The sequence below is a fragment of the Mixophyes fleayi genome, chromosome 8 (assembly GCF_038048845.1).
Source record: "Mixophyes fleayi isolate aMixFle1 chromosome 8, aMixFle1.hap1, whole genome shotgun sequence".
Classification (NCBI taxonomy): domain Eukaryota; kingdom Metazoa; phylum Chordata; class Amphibia; order Anura; family Limnodynastidae; genus Mixophyes; species Mixophyes fleayi.
The window spans coordinates 17,915,396-17,940,364 of NC_134409.1; the positions used below are offsets into that span (position 1 = coordinate 17,915,396).

The 24,969-nt window shown below is 41.2% G+C and overlaps 1 protein-coding gene across 7 annotated transcripts in view; it reads right to left on the minus strand.

Annotated features, from left to right (window-relative positions):
- Nucleotides 1–8,512: 8,512 nt before the first annotated feature.
- Nucleotides 8,513–24,969, minus strand: part of MCOLN2 (mucolipin TRP cation channel 2) — a 33,849-nt gene continuing 17,392 nt past the window's right edge. For 6 of the 7 annotated variants that reach the window (XM_075182008.1, XM_075182012.1, XM_075182015.1 and 3 more), the window contains 10 exons: nt 21,298–21,388; nt 21,127–21,223; nt 19,970–20,069; nt 19,200–19,312; nt 17,864–18,013; nt 13,654–13,755; nt 12,450–12,572; nt 10,564–10,770; nt 10,063–10,193; nt 8,513–9,031 (listed from right to left, as the gene is read on the minus strand). In XM_075182008.1, coding sequence (XP_075038109.1) covers nt 8,971–9,031; nt 10,063–10,193; nt 10,564–10,770; nt 12,450–12,572; nt 13,654–13,755; nt 17,864–18,013; nt 19,200–19,312; nt 19,970–20,069; nt 21,127–21,223; nt 21,298–21,388 — 1,175 coding nt within the window. In that variant the 3' untranslated portion in view covers nt 8,513–8,970. The remainder of the gene's footprint in view (nt 9,032–10,062; nt 10,194–10,563; nt 10,771–12,449; nt 12,573–13,653; nt 13,756–17,863; nt 18,014–19,199; nt 19,313–19,969; nt 20,070–21,126; nt 21,224–21,297; nt 21,389–24,969) is intronic. The other variant, XM_075182009.1, reaches the window with a different exon arrangement.

The following is a 24,969-nucleotide window of genomic DNA, read 5'->3' on the forward strand; positions in this document are numbered from 1 at the left end:
ACGCCATTGTCAAATGACTTCTAACCAATCACTCCACATATAGGCCCACCAGACTTCCACCTATAACATGTTTACCAGCACGTAGGTCTACCCACAACTTCATCTTTCTGATATCATGATGTTCATTTCTAGATAAATTGCTGGATTAAATACAGTAACTACAGTATATTGCTGCATAAACACTTGAGTAACATCTGCTAAAGCAAAAAAAGCAAAAAAAAGTTTATTTATCAAATCATATATAGTTAACTCTTATATACCTTAAGTATATACATAACCTGTTTATTAAAACTTACATATAAAGTAATTGATCATTCATATTAGTTGCATTCTTACTTATTTCATTGTAAACACTGCTATAGCAATCATCATAGTCATTGGGGAAGCACGGTGGCTTAGTGGTTAGCACTTCTGCCTCACAGCACTGGGGTTATAAGTTCAATTCCCAACCATGGCCTTATCTGTGAGGAGTTTGTATGTTCTCCCCGTGTTTGTGTGGGTTTCCTCCGGGTGCTCCGGTTTCCTCCCACACTCCAAAAACGTACTGGTAGGTTAATTGGTTGCTAACAAATTGACCCTAGTCTGTGTCTTTGTCTGTGTGTGTGTGTGTGTGTGTTAGGGAATTTAGACTGTAAGCTCCAATGGGGCAGGGACTGATGTGAGCGAGTTCTCTGTACAGCACTGCGGAATTAGTGGCGCTTTATAAATAAATGGTAATAATAATAAGTAGTAAATATATAGTGCCAGCAAATTCCATAGTGCTTTACAATTAGGAGCAAACACGGTACCAAAACAGACGCAATAAGGCTCTGTTCGCAAGCTTACACTCTATGGGAAAACAAAATTATATATATATATATATACATATATATATATATATATATATATACATACATACATACATACACACACACACTATATAAATGCCTAGTGGCGTGTGTGAAAAAAAAAAAACAAGCTGCAGCGCCACCTGCTGGGCAGAGTTATACACTGACCTATATATTTCTTGAAGGAGAAGTGACAGTTGTGAGTGGTTGCCGGGGGTGACAGTGGGGAATTTTTAACACCTTAAGTAGCTTGATGAAGGATGTGGCGATGAAGATGAAGGATGAGGTGATGGAGAAAATTGATGAGGTGGTGACATGTGGACAAAACCACGTTAAAAAAGGGCGCTTGCGTCGGGAAGTAACGCTCTTCCCCTGAGGAGGCCTGGGCTAGGCCCAAATGCATGACAAGAACCTTTTTAAGACCTTAAGTAGCTTGATTTGACTAGAATGCATGAGTATCATGCACGGGTTAAATATATATATATATATAAACAAATATATTTCCCATAGATCGTAAGCTGCCTCATCCTAGTTCACTGCATACACTGCAATAAATATCTCCCAGCTTGCTGAATACACTGCAATATATGCTATGTTTTGTAATGTACACACAGACTTCTCTTATTCAAGTTTGAAACACTACAATATCCCTTATCCTAGTACACTGTGTACACTGCACTATTTAATACTCTGCCACTGAATGTACTGGGATCTGGCAGAGGGATATTGCCCAGTGAACACAGAGCAATGTACACAGTGCAGTAACTCTGCGGAGCAGAGACCTCATACAATACAGCGTCTGTGGAAAATGATAGAATCTTCTTTGATTTTGACGGTAGAAAACAAAACCAAAAACCTCCAGGTGACGGTCATTTTGTATTTTTCTTAATATTTATTCTATTAATATAAAAGTATTAACAATAACAATATTATGGTAACACAGGTTGTTGTCAATCACATCTTCTAGGAGACTGTCCCATGAATCTATCCCACTGTCTATAAAAACAAATAAAAAAATCTGTTATCTTTCAGTTCTGCCTTTAAGTTTAAAAATGCAAAATCCTATTTCTCTTTTATAAAGTACACTGCCTTCCTGACCTGTATTGATACCTGAAACACTCAGATATATCAATCATATCACTTCTGTCCCCTCTCTCTAGTCAGATGTACACATTCAGCTCTTGAAACCTTCCCCTGACAGGAATTAATCGAGAGATCACAATTTGGCAGATCACTAGGGTCAGTCCCTGGCAGAGCCGCTTTCCAATTAGACCTTTCTGACCTGCCTGTCTTAAATGACAAGGGGAGTAGATTTGCTAAAACTTCTAAAAAAAGAAAATGTGGAGCTATCATTTATCTAGTACATTCTAGAAAATAACTAGAATCTGATTGGCTGCTATGGGCAACACCTCCAATCAGATTCTAGCTATCATCTATTGCATTCTACAAAATAATAGCTAGAATCTGATTGGTTGCTATGGGCAACACCTCCAGTTTTCCAGTTTAGAAGATTTAATAAATCTACTCCAAGGTGTTGTGTTGACTCCCTGCCAGAATGCAATATCAAAATGGAGGAAACTGTAGATAAAAGCAACAAATGCAAGGTCCTTTTTGGGATGGGGATGGTTATTTAGGATATCCTTCTCTGTCCCATTCTTTTTATTTGCACTCAATTCGGGCAGATTTTATTTTCATTCAGTACCACTGATTAAAAGTATATATTAAAATATAAATAATAATAATAAGATAAATAATTTATATATATATATATATATATATATATATATATATATATATATATATATATATATATATATATATAGATAGATAGAGCAATGGGTAGGGAGATCAGAGAATGATTAGAGAGATCACTATTTAGTAGTTATTATAAATGCTCAGTACATGAAGACAGGATGTCACACAGATGAATTACAGGAGTGAGATATGGACTTATCTTTTAACACATGTACTAAAAATAGAGGATTTAGTTCTCATCCTAGAACCTGCTCCGTACCACAAACATGTGGTTACTGAATGATTAATAAAGTTGTAATATTTAAATACATTTTTTTAGGACAATTTTCTGCAACACAGGCTCAGGTCAAGAACTGGCATCCAAGGCTGCAGACCAGCACAGAGGATAAGAGCGGGTACGGATACATTCATGGGAGGGCTGGCAAGCTTTAGCCCGACTGCTAGGCAAATGCCCCCCAGGCCAGCCTGCCCCTGGATACATTCAGTAACTGAAGTAAATCGAGAAAGCCATATTGTATATAAATGTTAATAAAACAAGGGATGAAAGCTGCTATTGCAGGAATCCAGAAGACATTATAAAGCAGGTCTGGACATGTCACCTGCTGAACGAGATTCTCCGGTTTCTCTCTCACTTCAGGAAGGAAATTGTGACAAAAGGAATATAAAATGAAACAATGAAATTATCATGTGGGTTATTTACAAACATTGCTCAAAAGGTGCAAATCTGCTCTAAAGCAATAAGAGCCAATCGCAAATCAGCTTTTATTGTCTCACGCGCACTAAACAAATGAAAGCCGATTGCTTAGGGTGGATTTAGAGCACTTTTGCATCTTTGGAGCAATGTTGGTTAACAAAATGCCTCAGTAGGGATCATTTATTAACTACAAATATAGGTGTGAAAATTAGGACTAATCTATACTAACCAGAAACTTGCTTAACTGGCTACCGGCAATAACAGCCAATTGCTGATAGGTGCTAAATTTACTGTGAATGAGATAGATAGCTATTGATATATATATATATATATATATATATATATATATATATATATATATATATATATATATATATATATATATATATATATATACACATACACACACATACATACACACACACACACATATATATATGATACATAAAATACAAGGGTAAACGCAGGATTTGTAGAGGGGGTTTCCACACCACGCCGCCAGTGCGCGTGACCAGCATGCATGGGGGCGTGGCTATAACTTTAGACAGTGGATGGCTGCTCTACAACTCTTCCTATCCCTATATTATACATAGGCAATGCTGCGTGCACTACTGTTAGGTGCACGCAGCTCTCCCTTTTCAAGCAGAGCCGTGAGAAGCGGGGGAAGGGTCCAGCCACCACAATTATACAGTGTCCCAGGTTTGGAGGGGGGTTTCCAGGTGCTAGGAACCCCCCGTTTGCCTGTGGAACACAAGTGTATCAAGGAACTTTTTTATTTTATTAAACTTTATATGAACAAATGTGTGTTTTTACTTTTATATGCTATATTTGTATAATGAGTATGGGTCTTTTAGACTCTTAACATTATACTGGGACCACCTCGGTGGCAAAACTTGCTAATCCATGGGTCCCAATTTGCTTCATTACACCAGCTCAGAGGTATAAAGAAGACCCCCAACAACTTTAAGCACTAGTAGTCACAGTATCTGTGTAAAGGTGGTGGGGGAGGGGGGGGGATTTCTTTTTTGTTTTTCCTTCCTGTGCCCCCACATAAATGCTTCAGTCTATGCTGACCAGCTTGGGTCTGCTTCCATTGAGACTGGAGCACTGCACGCTTCCCTGTTAGTAGCGGGAACCAGCCCAGGCGGTCTACACACGGGACTAAGAGGAAATATGGGGAAGGAACTGGGCTCATTCATTACAATGAGGTTTCTACAGCCAGGGAAGCCATTGAAATGAACAGGTTACAAAGCATCCAGCGGCCCTCAGATCCCACATTGTCCCATGCGATTTGTAAGGCCAGCGGGTATAACTAGATAGATGGTGTCACAAACACACTGCCGATCTGCACTTTGTGTGAACATCCTTATAATGCAGAATAATGGTCCGATCTACATAACAAAAAGGAAATGGAAGTGTTATATAATAGGATCAGGATACAGTTACTGATCATTATGTACAGGGAATAAATTCTCACACACAATTTCAGTCAAAACATCTGAGTATTTTACTCCCACATCCTGTGATTAGTGCACAGATCTGTGCCAGTTGTTTCTGGAAAATGGTAATTATTTCATATTGGGTTCTCTAAGTAAAGAAGAAAGTGGAAGAGGTCAACCTCAATTAACAACAGAAAAAAAAAAGTTGGTGAGCGCTGCGCTAAATGTGTACAAGTCATTTGAGCGATCACACTTTCGCCACTTTTGAAAGTTTTCCGTTTAACCCTTCAGCTCCAGAGGTTTGTGTTATGGACTCAATATTTAATGCAGCATCTGTTTTACCTGGAATAAACTATTTCTGTAGATATTGCGCCCTCTAGAGACCACTCTACTTTTGTGCTCAGCTCTCTGTGGTATCTACATAAACTGCTTTAGCCCAAAAGCTTTTTTTTCTGGAGAATGGCTATCACTGGGCTTCACTTCATTTATGAAGGAGTTAAAACAGAGACTTCTCCTGCATCGACCATGCCTTTCACTGCAAACTAATGCCATCTCAGAGTGTCGATGCCTTACCTGTTCCTATGGGCAGAGCTGGATTAAGGCTTTGGGGGGCCCGGGGCACTTAATTTTAGATCTTAGGGGCCCCCCCCCCTGTCTTATGGCAGGGATTCCCAAACTTTTGCAGTTCGCGGCACCGTTAGAGTCTCCATAATTTATTCAAGGCACCCCTCCAAAATAATTACAGAGCAGTCCCGTTTTATAAGTAGTATGGTCAAAATAACGTAATAAGTATTTAGGTCAGGATGGAAATACTTAGTAAGTTGTTAGCAAAAATAATACACATTAATCCAAGGGAAAATAATATTTTTTTATTTTTTTTCTATTATATTTCTGTCAAAGAATAATTTACAGCTAACTCACTATGTGCCCCCTGCATCACACAGAGTGTGGAGAGGATGCAGAGGGGCACAGAGCGAGCTAGCTGTAAATTATTCTTTGAGATTCTCAGATTTTGATCCCAATATGGTTTTAACAACTGAAGAACATGTATGACTAATCAAACACTTATTCCGAAAAAGGGATAGATACACGGATGTGGTACTGAAAAATTCCCAGACACACCTGCTCCACACAGCAATGCAGTTCGTAACATTATCGATAAGTTTCACGAAACAGGATCTGTGGTGGATGCCAAACACTGTGGACGGCCAGCAAAGCTATCGGAGGAGAAAACTGTTGGATATCTCTGACAGTATGCTGCAGAGTCCATCAAAATCATTACGAACGTTCGCTCAGCAGCGTGATATTGGTCTTGGAGCTGCTCATAAGGCCGTGAGAAAGAAGTTACGATACAGAATAATGGCGGTACAAGAACTGAAAGCAACGGACCATGAGAAAAAAAACAAAACACTATTGCAGATGGTTTAACCAATTTATCACAGAGAATACCGATAATGTGTTGGATGTGACCTATTCCACAGACGAAGCGTGGTTCCATCTCTCGGTTTATGTTAATTCACGAAATTCAAGATTGTGGTCATCCAATGATCCTCACGTTTTGCACGAAACACCCCTACATGATCTCAAGGTCGGCGTGTGGATTGCGATTTCCAGACATCGAATTGTGGGCCCTATTTTCTTTCTGAACACAACAAACAGCGAGCGCTATTGTTTGGAGATTCTTTACCCCTTCATCGGTCGGAACGACAAGTGATGAAATAAATCACTCATGGTTTCCACAGGATGGGGCTACTGCCCACACATCTTACAGATCTATGCAGTTATTAAAGGATTTTTTGGGAGATCGCATTATTTCAGAAGATAGGTAGGTGGCCACCGGACATATCTATGGGGAGCAGCAAAATCTGCAGTGTATCAAGATCATCCCCACACACTGGATGACTTGAAATCAGCGATAACAACATTCATTCAGTCTATTTCAAGCGAGTAACTGATAGAGGTTTTTAGAACATACTTGCCTACTTTCCCGGAATTTCCGGGAGACTCCCGAATTTCGGGGAGTCCCGGAAGAGTAGGCAAAGCTCCCGCATTTGCCGAAATTCATGACATTGAATGAAGGGGGTGGGACTCAATTGCATCTTTAAGCTCCGCCCCCTCCATTTAATGCCGTGAATTTAGTCCTTGTTAGTGGGGAAGGGGCTATGGTGACGCGACAATGTAACCACGCCCTCCTCCCACCCCATGTCACACTTCTCCCTCGGATTGGCATGTATGGTTTGGGGTAGAACGGTGGCCTCACAGCGCTGGGGTCATGAGTTCCATTCCCAACCATGGCCTTATCTGTGAGGAGTTTGTATGTCCTCACCGTGTTTGCATGGGTTTCCTCCGGGTGCTCCGGTTTCCCCCCACACTCCAAAAAACATACTAGTAGGTTGATTGGCTGCTATCAAAATTGACCCTAGTCTGTCTATATGTGTGTGTGTGTGCATGCGTGTTAGGGAATTTAGACTGTAAGCTCCAATGCGGCAGGGACTGATGTGAGCGAGTTCTCTGTACAGCGCTGCGGAATCAGTGGCGCTATATAAATAAATGATGATGATAGAAACAAAATAAAAAGCCTGTCTTGATGCCAACGCTGGTCAGTTTCAACATTGCTTATAATTATCATCCGTGTTTACATCATGTATTATACATTGTATATTGAAACGTGTGTTAATATACATAAGTGCACAGTGGTTTTCCGAACACCCTGTATATATTTTTTTCTTTTTTATATCCATTTAATTATTTTTATATTCTAATTAGTGGAGCTGAAAGCCCAAGTAGGCCCATACGTTTGTGTCAAGCATAAGTCAAAACATCACTGGGTCATTTTGTAATTACCGCTAAAACTTAAATGTTTTCTACAGTGAAGCCCTTACAAGAATAGGTAGCTTGCATCGGCTATATCGTGACGTTACAGGGTGAAATTCATTCTTCAAGAAATTGCAGAAAACAATTGTCTAGCAGTATATTACCGCCAACTAAGCAACTAATTCCTAACTGAAGCAAGAAAGAGGAGATGGAAGCACTAAAAGCTTTGTCATTTAGCAGTGTTTATCAGAAAATACTTATAGCCGGCGTATGTGTTGTGTACGTGGTAATGATAACATGCAATCATCTGCAAGTTTATAATGGACTCTCCCCTGTATCCCCCTCTCCAGAGATATTGATGGTTTGTAATGGAATTGAGGACTTTGCTGAACACAAGAAAGGGACCATTAAATATTCATTATTAGTTGGCGAGAAGCCCGGTGACCATTCTAGGTCAACTTGGGCCTCATGTTGTTCTCAACTGGTAGAGGTCTTTGCCCAAGTGTCAGATGGTCAGACGTTGAGATTCAACCTGCCCGTTAGGTTTTGGGATGCCCTGTCCAGTTTTCAGAACATTTCTGTGGATTTTAGTGACACTTTCAAAGAGAACACGACTTAATGGAGCAAAAACATGGATTTTGCTTCTCTCCTCACATTACCCCAGTACTCTTTGTCCTTATTTTGTCCAATAAAGTTGTTGGGTTTTTTTTGTATCGAGTTTCAAGCTGAGCAGAAAACTATCCTGCACTGATGAGCTCGACCGAGAGCCAAACAGTCTAAGTGAGAATTTTCTACAGCTATAACCTACAGGCCTGCCGTGCAAATTTAATTTGTTATCCTGAATGGTACGGACTCTTGTTGAAGAAAGTTCTGACACACTCCCTTTTATTAATATACATTATGTTCCGATTTCAATTAGAGATAAAAAATGGTGGAAAGCAGTTTCATTACAAAGTATTTCCATTTTATTTTCATAACCTCTTTGGTAAACACATTTTGTGAAAAATAAACCACTTTCATAAATGATTCAGTGCCATAAAAATAAAATATCCATTTATAAATGATAAGTTACATTACCGGAATGTCTTTCTTGCAATTCCTTGTTGAAAAACTTGTTGAGAAGCCTGAAACTTTACATTACGTCTGTTTAGAGAGACTCGGACTGTCCATTTTTGCAGAGAATACATCTTATCTCCTTGAAGACATTTGTCCCATTGTGAAGTATTTTCTTCCCCATTTAAAACGCTCTCCTCCAGTAACCGAAAACATTGTCACCAAGTCAAAAGAGTACATGTAACTAGTGACACCTTGCTGGAGTGTTAAGAAGCTTTTCTCAAGTTCAGAAGAATTCATGGAGTCTTACAAAGGCTCTCTAGACTATTCAGGCAGCCCGTATATGGTTCCCCACCCTGTGCGATGATAAATAATCTTCTCCGTAAAATTAGTTACGTGTCAGTGCCGGCCCTGTGTTTATAAGGATCAAATCTTCGTCTTCACGTGACCTGTAAAGAAATAAATCAAAAATCACACTTTCTAGTCATTTAAAGAAAAGTGATAGTACAGAAAGTGGGAAATGAATGCAGAGGTTCAACAATTTTCTTTGCTTAATTGCACTTGGTGCAAGAGAAGGGAAATTATGTAGAGATCTGTTCGTAGGTGCTCATTGTTGCTGATCCCACCATCGTTTGCCCCCCAGGGAGGGCATTTAAATACATTCAAATCCACACAACCTCTTAACCTGTACCCAATAATAATATAAACTGCCTGCTGGTGCAATTGCAATGTCATTTTTTGTACCCAAATGTGGTGAATTTGATTGTGCAGCCTCAAAATAACTCAGGTTGTTGATCTATGAAAAAACTAGGGGGGTATATTTACTAAACTGCGGGTTTGAAAAAGTGGAGATGTTGCCTATAGCAACCAGATTTTAGCTTTCATTTTAGTACATTCTACAAAATGACAGCTAGAATCTGATTGGTTGCTATAGGCAACTTCTCCACTTTTTCAAACCCGCAGTTTAGTAAATCTAGTCCTAGGTCTTTATTTCAAGACACACCAAGAAGAAGCGTGCTAAACACTAGGGGCCTGAGTCATTAAGGAGAGCAAAGAAAAGAAGAGAAAAAAAAGGAGTAACTTTGCACCTGGGCAAAACCATGTTGCATTGAAGGGGGAGGCAAATTGTGGGGACAGATTTAAAATTGGGGTAGGACATGTCCTAGATCGACTTTAAATTGCAATGTAAAAATAAAGCTTTGTGTTTTACATGAAAAAGCAGCCAGTATTTTTCATATGTGCAAAATAATAAACTACTTTACACCCCTTGAATTGTAACATGGTTTGTCCAGGACAAAATATTGACTCCTTTTTATGCTTTACTCTCCTTAATGACTCAGGCCCTAGATTTATTGCAAAGTTCCACTATTTTACAAGACATTTCATCCCCGAAGGTCTGATATTGAAAATTATTAACCGGTTCCAGCTCACTGGTTAGGAATTGGTGCATTAATACTTTTCAGATACAACATAAACCCACCTGTGACAGCAGCAGATGAGGCTAACCATATCCACTGGTCGCTTTTCACAGCTTTGTGCATCAAATAGGCCGTCACCTCCGTGCAAAAATTTATGCAGATCCGTTGCCGGGAAACCATTTTGTTGGTATTTCTAAGAATAACGTGAAGCATATGGATAAAATAGAGAGGTTAGTCTAATTGTTTTACACAACTAACTCAATTTCTTTCTCAATGCAGTGGTCAAGTTCCGTCATTGTAATACAGAACCTGGTTATAGAACCTGGACAGACCACAGTGTTTGGCAGAAGCCATTTTTGTTTTTAAACTACAAGTATTCCTGCTGAATCTGTCCTGTCCTCCAATATAGGATATTATATGTGAGGGGCTGCCAATAAAAACTTAAACATCTAAAAACAAGTTTGGAACAAATGTATTATGACATAATAAACAAATTTTCGTTAATGGTGACCGGTTCACTAGAGTAATATAGGAGAACATTTTTCTCACATACACACACTCACCTTAATTGTTTCATAGGAGTCTGTTATGAGTGCAATAAATAGGCTAAGGATCATGTAGATGAACAGGCTAATGAACGAGTACAGGTACAGTCTGCTGAACAGCCACACAAGGGTGCTCTTCTGCTGGATTTGAGCGAATGTGGCAAACATGTCATCTCCATTGACCAATGAAAACAGACATTCAGCTACGGTGTTCAGATCCTCAAACTGCAACAAACAATTCTCATGGTCAGTGTGCGCCGAATATGGAGGTCACTGGTACAGCCTCACTGTCCTCTCATCAATACAGAATGCTGCACAGAATGCGAGGACGACTATTAGAGTTACCAATCACCCACACAAAGTCAGCAGACTTTTTGCAGGCTAGCCTCACTGAGATCACTGGCTCCTAGCAAGCTGGATTTTCATGAATATTAACCGAGCTGCAACATGGCTGTCACCACTGTGTTAGATGGCCGGTACTAGCATATATATAAAAATGTAATATTAAATTATAGAAATATAGGTCAGGTCATGTTGGGGGTGTAGTGTACTATGTCTGTATACAGTGCAATAAAATTGTATTATGATCATGTCCAGTGGTCAGGTCATGTTGGGGGTGTAGTGTCCTATGTCTGTATACAGTGTAATAGAATTGTATTATGATCATGTCCAGTGGTCAGGTCATGTTGGGGGTGTAGTGTCCTATGTCTGTATAGAGTGTAATAGAATTGTATTATGATCATGTCCAGTGGTCAGGTCATGTTGGGGGTGTAGTGTCCTATGTCTGTATACAGTGTAATAGAATTGTATTATGATCATGTCCAGTGGTCAGGCAGGGCCGGTGCTAGGGTCCACGGCGCCCTAGGCATTTTTAAAAAAATCGCCGCCCTCCTCCCTCCTCTCCTTACCTTGTCTCACCACCGCCGCCTCTCTGCTCTGTTTCCTCCCCTCCACTCACTGACACTAGTAAGTGGAGGGGAGGAGACGGAGCAGAGAGGCGGCGGTGGTGACAAGATAGCCTCTTCCCCCCTCCCCGTCCATCTGAATGCTGTGCGGCGGCCGTGACAGGTATGGTCAGCGGTCGCTGCACAGTTTTAAAGTATTTTAGGATTCTGTGGCGCCCTCCAGGCGCCCTCCAGAGCCCGGCGCCTTAGGCAAGTGCCTAACCTTGCCTAATGGGAGCGCCGGCCTGTGGTCAGGTCATATTGGGGGTGTAGTGTCCTGTGTCTGTATAGAGTGTAATAGAATTATATTATGATCATGACCCAGCAAGCTTAAGACGTCCTTACTTATTAGAGCATAAGGTACAAGACGTCATTCACCTCTTGATATGAAAGTGATTATCAGCCCCCGTTAATGTCTTTGAGAGACAGCTCTTAGCAGTAATATATACCCGAGACGTGTGGAGGAAATATCAGCATCACTAAATGTCAGGATGTAGCATTGTAAGAGACACTACGCGCATATAGGCATCTAATCACTGCACTAATGGACATATGATCTGATTTAATACAATATTCACAGCTGTACTCGAAATAGATTTTGAAACAAACTCCTTGCTGTTTATTATGGATTACTTAACCCCTTCATGTCAACATTTTTTATTTTTTTTTACTAATGAGACTAGACAAACCGTAACGTCATTACGCACAGCGCAACACAAAATTCTGGATCTACTGTTGACCAACTGGGGCAAGTAAATGCCAATCGGTTTGTCTGTACCCAGAATTCCTAACATCAAGATTGGACAGTCATTCATAGGTTCTATGGGATCCTACTATTGATAAGCTTGTTCTATGGGATATTAATGCTGGTTAGGCGAATGTGAACCTCCTGTAATAAGAGAATCTTTCTGAAAAAAGGGTAAATGTAAAATTTGGACCCAAAACAAGACAATATCCTACTTTTTCATGGTACGGGCCGAGCACGATCCAGCCGCAGAACGTATATCCAAGGTAGATCATCCCTGCACAGCAGCAAAATCTTAAAACTTTGGGTAACGAAGCTTGCATGGTCAATATTAGAACCTGTAAAGAAAGATTACATTACAAAAGGTTCATTTAGCAGCGTCCATAGTCCGTACATAACACTTTCATGGATCAAGCAACGATCACTGGTTCAGGAACAGAAAGAAAAACAACATCTCATAGCCAGAACACTGGATTCTCACACTGCCATAGTCATATTAATAATATTAAAAATACTGACTATTCAGTTACATGTTTTGTTACATGGAGCTTTGTTTAGGCAGCGTGAGTAAATGCAAAATACGAGTATTAAATACAATAGCTATACACCAATAAACTATTTGTGCAAATAGTGGAGGACCCACCTGAGAAAAATTAGAAGGTACAGAAAATATATTATAGACACACACACACGTACACATACATATATACACACACACACACACACACACACACACACACTATATGTGAAAAAGATTTCTAAGACAATGTCAAGCTAATAGTCAAACTATCCAGAATACAATTCACTTTTTAACTTTGATCTAAATGTATTAAAACGGATTTGTAAAATGGTATTTTTCTTGGCAAAACAGGAAACGGGCAACATGAAGCCCCTTTTAAACGGCAAGTAAATCAGCTCTGCGCACTCCACAAGGAACGGATCTATAGATACGGGTGGTGATGACTACGGGGGAAGGTTTACTCTGCTATACTAGTCAGCACTAGTATTGGAAACTTAAACTAGTCCCCCAGTTGGAGCAAGAGATACGGCAGAAAACCAGCGTACTAATGCACGCTCCAGAGTTTGATTTGGACATGGGCGTACGAGAAGAACGTCCTTACTGTATATTGTCTATGCGAGTCCGTCCATTCCCCCCCTAGTTCACTCCCCTAAATCATAGGCTGTAGTAAGTGTCATTTGCACTTGAAGCCACCTTGGCTGCGTTCTGTTGTGCATCGTCTGGGTCTGAGCACACGCACTGAATGATGCCCACAGAACCAGCAGATACGTTCCTTAATGACCCCGGCCTGTTCCTATCATACTGCATAGACGGACATGAAAGTAGTAGTAATTTTCTACCGAAAATACATTTTCATTATTATAATGCAACTAAAGACCTGAAAAGGAATTAACACTCACATTATATTTTTGGAAGTAGCCCAGGTATCGTATAACACCAACCCAAACTAGTAAGGTGGATGTTCCAAGGAGGAGGCTGCACACATCGTAAGAGGTCAGATTCTACAGTAAAGATTCAGATTAAGAAACACTGAATTACTACATTTCAGCAATAACAGGCCTAAGATAATGTGGGCTTTTTTCTTTTCTTTTTTTTTTAAATCAATTATATTTATTCAAATTTTCAAATAATACAGATACAAACATAACATAATTAACTTAGCATAAAATTCCAGTTCTCTTGAGTATATAAATCTGCACGGAAATATATATAAATCATTATGCATATATACAACACAGTTAAAATAAATATCCACAATGGAACATTTGGCCCCAAACCCTAGTCTCCAGTTATCCAATAGAGACATATACACCAGAAGTAGGTTTAGGGAGGGGGGGGGGGGGGGGGGTACTCAAGGTGGATCAAAATCTGCCACTAGTGATCTCACCGCAAATTTAGACTTCACCCAACGAGACCAGACTTTATAACTTAGGCATATTTTTTCTGGACTGGTAGGTGAACCGCTCATGTCCCGCAGCCTCGTTTACCAAAGCCACCCAGGCAGCAAATTGGGCCCATCACCGGCCATCCACTTTCGAGCTATAATAACCTCAGACATTACAAGGAGGTTGGTGATGTATCTGGTTGCGTTCCTTCCCAATAGTAAATCCACTCCGATACCAAACACACAGGTCTTCGGAAATAGCAAGAGGATCCCTACGCCTGTATCCCGAACTCCCTCCACCAACTCTGTCAAAAAATCCCCAACCACAGGACAGTCCCAAAGGAGGTGCCAGAAGTCAGCAGGGCTTCCCCCACACTCTGGGCACAGAGTTAGTTCCGACACCCATCTGGTGCAGCCTGTGCGGTGAGTAATAAACTTTGTGTATTATATATCACTGCACCTGTCTAACCCTGGTACAGGTGGCGGCCTCCCTGGCACGGTCAAGAATGGCACTCCAGTTATCATCTAAAAGGCCTAGGTCCACTTCCTCAGCAGCCCACCCAGGTCATCAGGAGCAAGGAGCAAAAGGACATTGGTATATAGAATGGAGATGGTCTTGGTTGTGCCCACCTGTCCCAGAAGCAAATGGAGGGGGGCCATGCCAAAAGTAATGGGAGTTCTGCCAAACTGCGCTTCCAGGTCAGAGCTGCAGGTAAGTAAAGAATAAGTCGTTTGGGAGAGAAAAATGTGATTGCAGTTGCGCAAAGGATTTAAGAACAACATTGGAATAAAATTGACACATGGATGTGACCCCTGTGGCACACATTGGGGAAATTGCCGCAATTTATACAACTCAGGAAAGGCAGAATTAACCCAGATCGGAGTATCCCAACTGTATCCATCACTCCCTGAAGCACATTCCATACCAATAAGGCCTGCCCAAGTAGCGGTGGAGCAATTCTCAAAACTCCCATACCCAAAAAGGCCTGGACAGGTGGGCGATCAAAACCTGTCCACATAACAGACAAGGGCGCCCCGTGGGGAAACCCCCAACCATCCATTCAGATGCGCCAATTGTGCGGCTAGAGAGTAGGCTGGAAAGTCCGGAAGAGCAAGTCCTCCAGAAGCTCGGGAACGGCACAGAGTGGCTAAACGGACTCTCACCCGCTTTCCCACCACAGACCAGAGAGGACAGGAATTTGTTAATCTTGGAGAAGAGCCATCTCTGAGGACATACCAGAGAGTGGTACAATGGGTACAGGAATTTTGGCTGGAGTACCATTCTTATTAGATTAACTCTACTCGACATGGACAGGGGCAATTTTTTCCAAGTAGAAGTCTTGGCCTGAAAATAATTAGTCACAGGGGTCAATATTCAGTGGTCTGTAGTCAGCAACCAAATTCATTACCCACATCCCTAGATATTTAAATTTTAGCATCCACTTGAGAGAATGGGAGGTAGCAGGACCTGCTGGAAGCCCCCCCAGAGATAGGGGATATGTTAGACTTTATCCTCAAGCCTGAGAAATCAGCAACGCATCCACCAGACACAGCAGTATAGTCAGGGACATGTCCGAATCTCTAAGGAACAGCAGCATGTCATCTGCATACAATGCAATTTTGTCAACCCGACCCCCCCCCCCCCCCCCCCCCCCGACCCTGAGGCCATAGATAACAGGATGAGTTCGTATTAAGCAAGCCAGTGGCTCAATAGCTATGGAAAACAAGACCGGGAAGAGGGGACAACTCTGAAGTGTGCCCCTGCCCAAGTCAAAGGAGGAGGTAACACGGCCTTTGACACTAATTCTGGCCGTCGGTGCCGAGTAAAGCAACTGAACCCAGGATAGAAAATTAGGGCCGATCCCCAATATATACATAACCACCCACAAATATTCCCATTCCACAGAATCTAATGCTTTAGCGGCATCCCGGGACACCACCACTGCACCATCTCCATGGCCCCCCGGCACCTGCAAATGTGTAAACAGACGTCTCAGATTGATGGCCATAGACATCCCAGGTATAAATCCCGTCTGGTCTGGGTGGATCAGCTGGGAGATGACTGTGTTCAGGTGCATAGCAAGGACTTTTACATCAGTCGTGAGAAGGGTGGATAAGAATCCAACAACATCGGATCCTTGCCCATGAGATAAGAACTATCAGTGCCTCCAACATGGATGGTGGCAGAACAGCCGCCTCTAAAAAATCATTATATTGAATAAGTAGTATAAGAATAAAGAAAGTACCAAATTTTTTGTACAGCTCCATAGGCAGGCCGTCTACACACGATGCTTTATTGCAAGGAAAGGACGCTATTGATGCCTCAAGCTCTTCCACCATAATGAGAGTCTCCTGACACTCCACTCTCCCCATAGATAATGTAAGACGACGTACCTTGGACAGATAACTGTATAGTTGAGTTACAGAGTAATCCGCCTTGGAGGTGTACAAATTATAATAAAAAGCTCTGAACACAATGGCTATCCGCTCCGTCTGATAGTGTATGTCACCCAACCAGTCAGTTATAGCAGCGATTGTATTGTTTTGTAGCTCAGTCCTGGACATATAAGCCCTAAGACTGCCATTTTTATCCCCCTGCGCATATATACCGTGCCTGGAGAAGAGGAGCTGGTGGGAGGACTTGACCACCAAGTGATCAGTCCATGCCTTCTGTGCATGGAGCCAGACCAGTCAGTGAACAGATGTAAGCCTGCTCTAAATGACGACCTTTCCGTTCCAACCTCAACTCCTCCTCTATGGAAAAATCGCTTGCAGCCTCCACCCGGTTGATCAGGGGGCCTTGAAGAAAGGCTTTAAAAGCATCCCAAAGTACAGGTGGTCTCGCCGTTGAGGTATTCACAGAAAAGAACCCCTCCCAATCTGCCACCAGGTCACTACCCGTCCCCATCAAAATAAGCAAAAATGGGTTTAACTTCCAGAAACGAGTACTAGTGCATGGGAAAAGGGCAGCGACCAACAGCACAGGGGGGTGGTCGAATATCCCCATAGAGAGATAGCCGACCTCTGTGACCAAGAGGGCCAGTCTATTAGAAATCAAAGCCAAGTCTGCGTGGGAGAATGGGTTATGAGAAGATGAGTAACAAGAAAATGGCTGGTGGGGAAGCCGGCCCTCCATATATCTACCAAACCCATATACGCTATCAACTTAGCAAAGAGGGATGGACTACCGCCCACAACTTTGAATTTATAGTCCCTGGTTATAAAATCAGTGAAACCCAGGTGTAACCAGATATAGTAAATCTAATATAATGTGCCACCTAACAATGAATGCTAAACAGGAGAGAGATTACCCAGACTAGTTACCATTTGCTGGAAAGAGTGGGGAATTCAATTTACCCACAAAAGTGCTGAAATAACGCCAACAGTCCTTGCTGTGGATTTGTAGATTAGTTCAATGTTCTGCGTTCAGTAAACACCAATATACTTATTATTCATTATGTTGGTAAAATGGAGCCTATTAATAACCATTTACTAGTCCAGTTGCAGATTGAATTGGCTCAATGTGTGCCATTCATTTCATGAACTGTTTTCGGTGACACACTGAAATACTCTGTGCAGTTGTGAACATTCAGGTGATCTGATTGGCTACAGATAGGTCTATCCCCGCCCACTTCAAAACTAGGGCCTCCCGGATGAACAGGAATTTAAGTCTGATTACAATAAACATAAGTAGTAAAGAAGTGAATCTGTCTCTTTACAAATACCTTGGCTTTTATCTCCATTTTCATTACCGATCCAATAATGGTCATCAAATCGCTGATGATGACCATGACGTACCAGCCATTTATAAACTCCAACCGGTCAGATGAGCACACGTGATGATTGTAATTATCCAAGAAAAAATGCACAAACCTCTGTAATTAAATAAAAAAAAGTAATGAGACAACTTAACACAAGTATTTGTCGCCCCCTAGTGTTAAGAGTAAAATGTAATTCTGCCTGTATAGATCTATTAGGGATAGTGACCACCATTTTAATAAAAGACTCCAACACTTTTCATAATTAATTATTTCATGGTGCTCATAAAGAGAAAATTAAAAAATTACACACACACACACACACACACACACACACACAGGGCCGCCATCAGGGGGGTACGGCCAGTACTGCTGTGAGGGGCTCGGATGGACGGAGAGAGGTCGGTCCAGGCCCCGCAATCACCGACCATGCTGCCCCTTTTTTTCTTACCTTCTTCTCCGCGATGCTGCAGCTCCGCCTCCCAGACTCTGATAGGCTGGGAGCGCGGCGTGGTGACATCCACACTGCACGCCGTGCTCCCTGTGTATCAGTGACTGGGAGCTGCAGCATCGCGGAGGAGAAGGTAAGTTAATTAGCTATTTTTTTTTCTGTAACAGTAATTCACCTGTGCTCTTTATTACCATGTCACACACTGCCAATTTCTACCACTCTTATCATTTACAGCAGGAGATAAAGTATCGCATATACAGAAAATTAAAACTGGACTTAACATGTGGCCTCATGTGCCATATACAATATAGTAAATACATGGCAAAGTGCTATACATTGTTTTTTTAATATACAGTATTTACCATACAAGTCAACTAGACACATGCGTAGGCAGCTCTAACCCTGTATATTGCCTTAATTACTGGCAGTACTAAATAGAACTGCAGACCTTGAAAATGTGCTTCTCTAAACAAGCAGGCAGTGACTGACAGCCTGGCAGACTTGCTTTACAGAAATGCAGTGTGTGGATTGGTTGATTCCTACAGAGGGACGGGGTCAGTCACAGTAACTCAGTCTTAGCTGTTTGACTTGTATGGAGACAATTTAGTTAGAAGCCAATTCAACTACCAGTTTGTTTTTTTGGACCGTTCCTGTAGCAGAAGCGATGTAATAGAGAAGGCAGATAGGAAGGACACAACATGAATATTTATTACCATCTTATAATCAAGGGACACTCAAAGGGAAATCTAAATGGAAAGTGTTGTTTACCAGACCTAGAATAGATTAAAGCTTTGAGCAGGTTTTACCAGACCCGCGATTGTAGCGGATACAATCCATGATCTTTATTATTACCCTTTGTAGCTTGAAAGCCAGAACAATCGATCGTGTGCACAGAATGAGAGACGTCAGGCAAATCAGAATAACAAACCCATCAAACACCAGAGTGTAATGCGTGTTCTTCTGAACTGCAAGGAAAACAAAAACACTTAATATCCATTAATAGCCAGATACACTTGAGTTCACTAAAATTCTCTCTAAAGGATAATAAGATCATGTACTGTATATGTAGTAACCCTTTCACCAATGTGTAGACACGTTTTACTTCAAATTTCTTGCTGTGGATTCTAGTGCGAGACACCGTCACATTTAAATGTACCATATAAGAGTGTCATCTGTTTCTAGACTGTGCAAAATATCTCCCAACAGGTAAAATTTTAGGGAGAAGTCCTGATTTTTTTTTTTTTTTTATATAGAACAGGACATGGCCTACTTCATAGACCAACCTCCGCGTTCAACAGGGTTTAACACATCAGAGCAGGAGAGGGAGGCAATACCGCTCAGCGTTTGGTCCCTTTCCGCTGCCTCCGTACAAGGCCAATCTTAAACAGGTCAGTATAGAGAATGTTATTCCATCGAGAACAGGCGGTAGCGTCAGATGATCTCCAATTCTATTATATATCTGTACTGCTATTTGCTCTCAGTCTTACACACGGTACGGACCATTGGCAGAACCATTTCAATGTATTTTAAAGTGCATAGAAAATTGCATCAATAACCCACACAGGCAGAACAATAACAGAGAACATCAACCAGTTTAACACCTGTAAGATTAAATAACTTACTGGAACCAGATATGTGCCAATCTTTGCAGTCTTGGATTGTAGCATCGCTGTCAAAGAAAATTTTGATTTTTCCACTATGAGCCTGGTTGTCGAAGGTTATCTGGAAACATCAGATAACATGAATAAAATATATACACATACATACACACACACACACTACTGTGCAAACGTTTTAGGCAGGTGTGGAAAAAATGCTGCAAAGTAAGAATGCTTTCAGAAATAGAAGTGTTAATAGTTTATTTTTTATCAATTAACAAAATGCAAAGTGAATGAACAGAAGAGAAATTTAAATGATCGCAATATTTGGTGTGACCACCCTTTGCCTTCAAAACAGCATCAATTCTTCTAGATATACTTCTGCAAAGTCAGGGGTTTTGTAGGATTATAGTCAGGTGTATGATTAACCAATCATACCAAACGGGTGATAATGATCATCATTTTCATATGTAGGTTGAAACAGTCATTAACTGAAACAGAAACAGTTGTGTAGGAGGCTTAAAACTGGGTGAGGAACAGCCAAACTCTGCTGCAAAGGTGAGGTTGTGGAAGGCCGTTCCATGTCACAGGTCATATACCATGGCAAGACTGAGCACAGCAACAAGACAAGGGGCCTGATTCATTAAGGATCTTAACTTGAGAAACTTCTTATTTCAGTCTCCTGGACAAAACCATGTTACAATGCAAGGGGTGCAAATTAGTATTCTGTTTTGCACATAAGTTAAATACTGACTGTTTTTTCATGTAGCCCATAAATACTTGATAGCTTATTTGTACACTGAAATTTAAAGTTGATATTTGTGTGTTGCATGAAAAAACAGTCAGTATTTAACTTACCGGTATGTGCAAAACAGAATACTAATTTGCACCCCTTGTATTGTAACATGGTTTTGTCCAGGAGACTGAAATAAGAAGTTTCTCAAGTTAAGATCCTTAATGAATCAGGCCCAAGATTCTTACAACAGTATCCACTCAACAATTTTCTTGGTGTACAGTGTTCTATATATTATTGACAAAATACACTTGTGTATTAGGGAGGGACTGTGGAAATCGCTGACTTTACTTTTCTTTAAATAGAGCGAAAAAAGGAGCTAGATGCCAAAAACATGGAAGCAGAACGAGCAGGTGATAAATCATCTACCATAATACAGCGTACTTACCCTGTTGTGAAACAAGTAGCAGTCTGGAAGGTCACGGACCCGGATGGTTTGCAGATCAATGCCTTTTAGTCTAAAGGAGACGTCAACTTTAATGAGCCTAAAAATAATAAACATTTTTATGAGGTGGCATAAACCAGGTAAACAGAGAAGGAAGAGATGAAGATGGGTTACCTGTAAAAGTCAAGGTTGAAGAAAGAGGAATTTGTTTTCAAGAAGTCGTGATGAGCGTTCTCTAGTAGATCCTGATCCATGTGCAAACACTCTAAAAAAAAAAACGACGAGAGGACATTTGCAGCAGCAAACTGTACAAACAGAAGTACAGAGACTGGAAATTTATATATACTGTAGATCAGAGGCAGAACTGTGGGCGGTGGGCTCTGGTGCATGGAAGCGGGGAGAAGGGAACCGGGGACCACAGCTCGCTAGTTGCACATGCGGGGGCCCCGTTATCACCATGGGCCCCGGTGCACGGCACCTACTGCACCAATGGTAGTTCCGCCACTGTCGTAGATATACAGTCTCACGCTTATTGTGTAAACTCAAAAATGGTAGCCTCCACTGTGTGAGAGTACGTCTGTCAACATATTGCTACCACATCAAGTAATAATACAACTATTGTATGCTCCAACAAATCATAGAATGGAAGTATTGTTGCTGAAGTTGTACAGATCTGGAAGAAGTGTATGCGAGGTGTACCTGGTTCATTGTTATACAGTCATGGCCAAAAGTTTTGAGAATGACACGAGTATTGGTTTTCACAAAGTTTGCTGCTTCAGTGTTTTTAGACCTTTTTGTCAGATGTTGCTTTGGTATACTGAAGTAAAATTACAAGCATTTCAATAAGTGTCAAAGGATTTTATTGACAATTACATGAAGTTTATGCAGAGAGGCAATATTTGCAGTGTTGACCCTTCTCTTTGAAGACCTCTGCAATTCGCCCTGGCATGCTGTCAATCAACTTCTGGGCCACATACTGACTGATGGCCGCCCATTCTTGTCTAATCAATGCTTGGAGTTTGTCAGAATTTGTGGGTTTTTGTTTGTCCACCCGTCTGTTGAGGATTGACCACAAGTTCTTAATAGGATTAAGGTCTGGGGAGTTTCCTGGACATGGACCCAAAATTTCAATGTTTTGATCCCCGAGCCACTTAGGTAGCACTTTTGTCTTATGGCAAAGTGCTCCGTCATGCTGGAAAAGACATTGTTCATCACCAAAGTGTTATTGGATGGTTGTAAGAAGTTGATCTTGGAGGATGTTTTGGTACCATTCTTTATTTATGGCTCTGTTCTTAGACAAAATTGGGAGTGAGCCCACTCCCTTGGCTGAGAAGCAAACCCACACATGAATGGTCTCAGGATGCTTTACTGTTGGCATAACACAGGACTGATGGTAGTACTCACCTTTCCTTCTCCGGACAAGCGTTTTTCCAGATGCCCCAAACAATTTGAAAGGGGATTCATCAGAGAAAATGACTTTACCTCAGTCCTCAGCAGTCCAATCTCTGTACCTTTTGGAGAATATCAGTCTGTCTCTGATGTTTTTCCTGGAGAGAAGTGGCTTCTTTGCTGGCCTTCTTGACACCAGGCCATCCTCCTAAAGTCTTTACCTCACTGTGCGTGCAGATGCACTCACACCTGTCTGCTGCCATTCCTGAGCAAGCTCTGCACTGGTGGTGTCCCGATGCCGCATCTGAATCAACTTTAGGAGACAGTCCTGGTGCTTGCTGGATGTTCTTGGGCTCCCTGAAACCTTCTTCACAACTATTGAACCTCTCTCCTTGAAGTTCTTGATGATCCGATAGATGGTGGATTTAGGTGCAATCTTACTAGCAGCAATATCCTTGCTTGTGAAGCCCTTTTTATGCAAGGCAATGATGCGTGCATGTGTTTTCTTGCAGGTAACCATGGCTAACAGAGGAAAAACAATGATTTCAAGCACCACCCTCCTTTTAAAGCTTCCAGTCTGTTATTCTAACTCAATCAGCATGACATAGTGATCTCCAGCCTTGTCCTCGTCAACACTGTCACCTGTGTTAATGAGAGAATCATTGACCTGATGTCAGCTGGTCCTTTTGTGGCAGGGCTGAAATGCAGTGGAAATGTTGTTTTTGGGATAAAGTTCATTGTCATGGCAAAGAGGGACTTTGAAATGAATTGCAATTCATCTGATCACTCTTCATTCTGGAGTATATGCAAATTGCCATCATAAATACTGAGGCAGCAGACTTTGTGAAAAATAATATTTGTGTCATTCTGAAAACTTTTGGCCATGACTGTAGATAAGAGGCTGTACCATCAACAAGTAAAACACAGAGTTGGACCAGTATACTATATATCAGGATCCATGGTTGGAATCTTGCTGATCAATTAACTCTTACCCAGGTATTGTGAGTGTTAAAAATCTTCCCCAGGGTCCTGCCTAGATGCAGAATTTCAAGTGTGACACCAATTGCAAGAAAATATCAGTGCAGACTACATCATTTCTGCAGAGATAGATTTAATGGGTGTATTTATTAAAACCTTTTTGATTTCAAGTTTATCAGCTTTGGGATATAGAAATAAAGCATTTGGAGGTTTAAATTTTAGTAGTTTCAAGAAATCTCTGCCCAGGTGTGTTTTTTGCAAAAACAGATATTGGAGAAATGAGGGTGTACTTAAACCCTAAACCCTCCCAGCCATTTCCAAGGTCCACTACACTCTATCAAAGTTACAGCAACAGGATCAGATCCATCCCAAAACAACGCACAGACCTACAAAGCGTAGCTCAAATCTTTATCTATGGCAGAGGTAGAGAGAAGGTGCATTGATCTGTAGATGCTGTAAATGACCAGGAATGAGCACATTGATCAAATAGTTAATTAAACAATGTACTAACAATTAAAACTTTGCTTACAAGACGTTGAGAAGAGAACAGAGGAAGATGAAGGTTGTTCCCACCAGCATTAAGTGTAGACTAACTTGGATAGACCCACATTCATACTACATGTTTTAAAAGATCCTTTTTCATTTGGTTCTGGAGCTCATGTTTATATTAATTCTTTAATAAGCTATTTGATTGATTTGCAGTTTCCTTGTCATTTATTGCCCCTTCCAGATCTATACCGAATGTACCACTTTCACCTGTGTGATGGTGTAACTGGAACTAACCAGTGATCTCATTAGTCCTTCCTGGGGGAGCAGCGGTATGTATTTGGACTACTATTGTCCCGATAGGCATTTACTATTGTAAGGGTAGTGCTGGACTTTTTGCTAATAAGGGTATTCTATCTTATAATTTTAACTTGCACAGCGTACAGAATAAGAGCACATACTAAGCATTTTACACAGTAACCCAGCCTAAAACGTTCAGTGACAATGTCACTCATCTAGTGCTGAGCTCCTTCTTGTCTGCTAAGGTAAGAGAGGCAATGGAGGATGGGAACGCCGCATTCCGAAGAGGGGCGGGCGATGTGCACAGTGATTCCGGCAGCCCTGTATACAGAATAAAGTGACAAGGGCGGACAATATTTAAGGATAACTGCACTACTTTTGCTCATGAGCTGCAAACAGTCTTCATTATCTGTTCAGCCTACATCAATGAATGGAATGTAGTTGGAATGTTGACAATGAACATATTCACATTCAGAATGTTGACACCATAATGTTGACATTAAAACGTCGACATACCGCCGCTTCGAATTTTCACTTCGACCACTGGTTAAAAATTATGAAAAAGGTTCAGTCTGCCGCCACTGCAGTTGTGCATCCCTAGGCCCAGATCTATCAGCGATTCCACAATTCCCGACCTGCCTCCTGCAGGCTATGGGTACCACTTATGCAAAGACTTGGAGAGGATAATGTTGC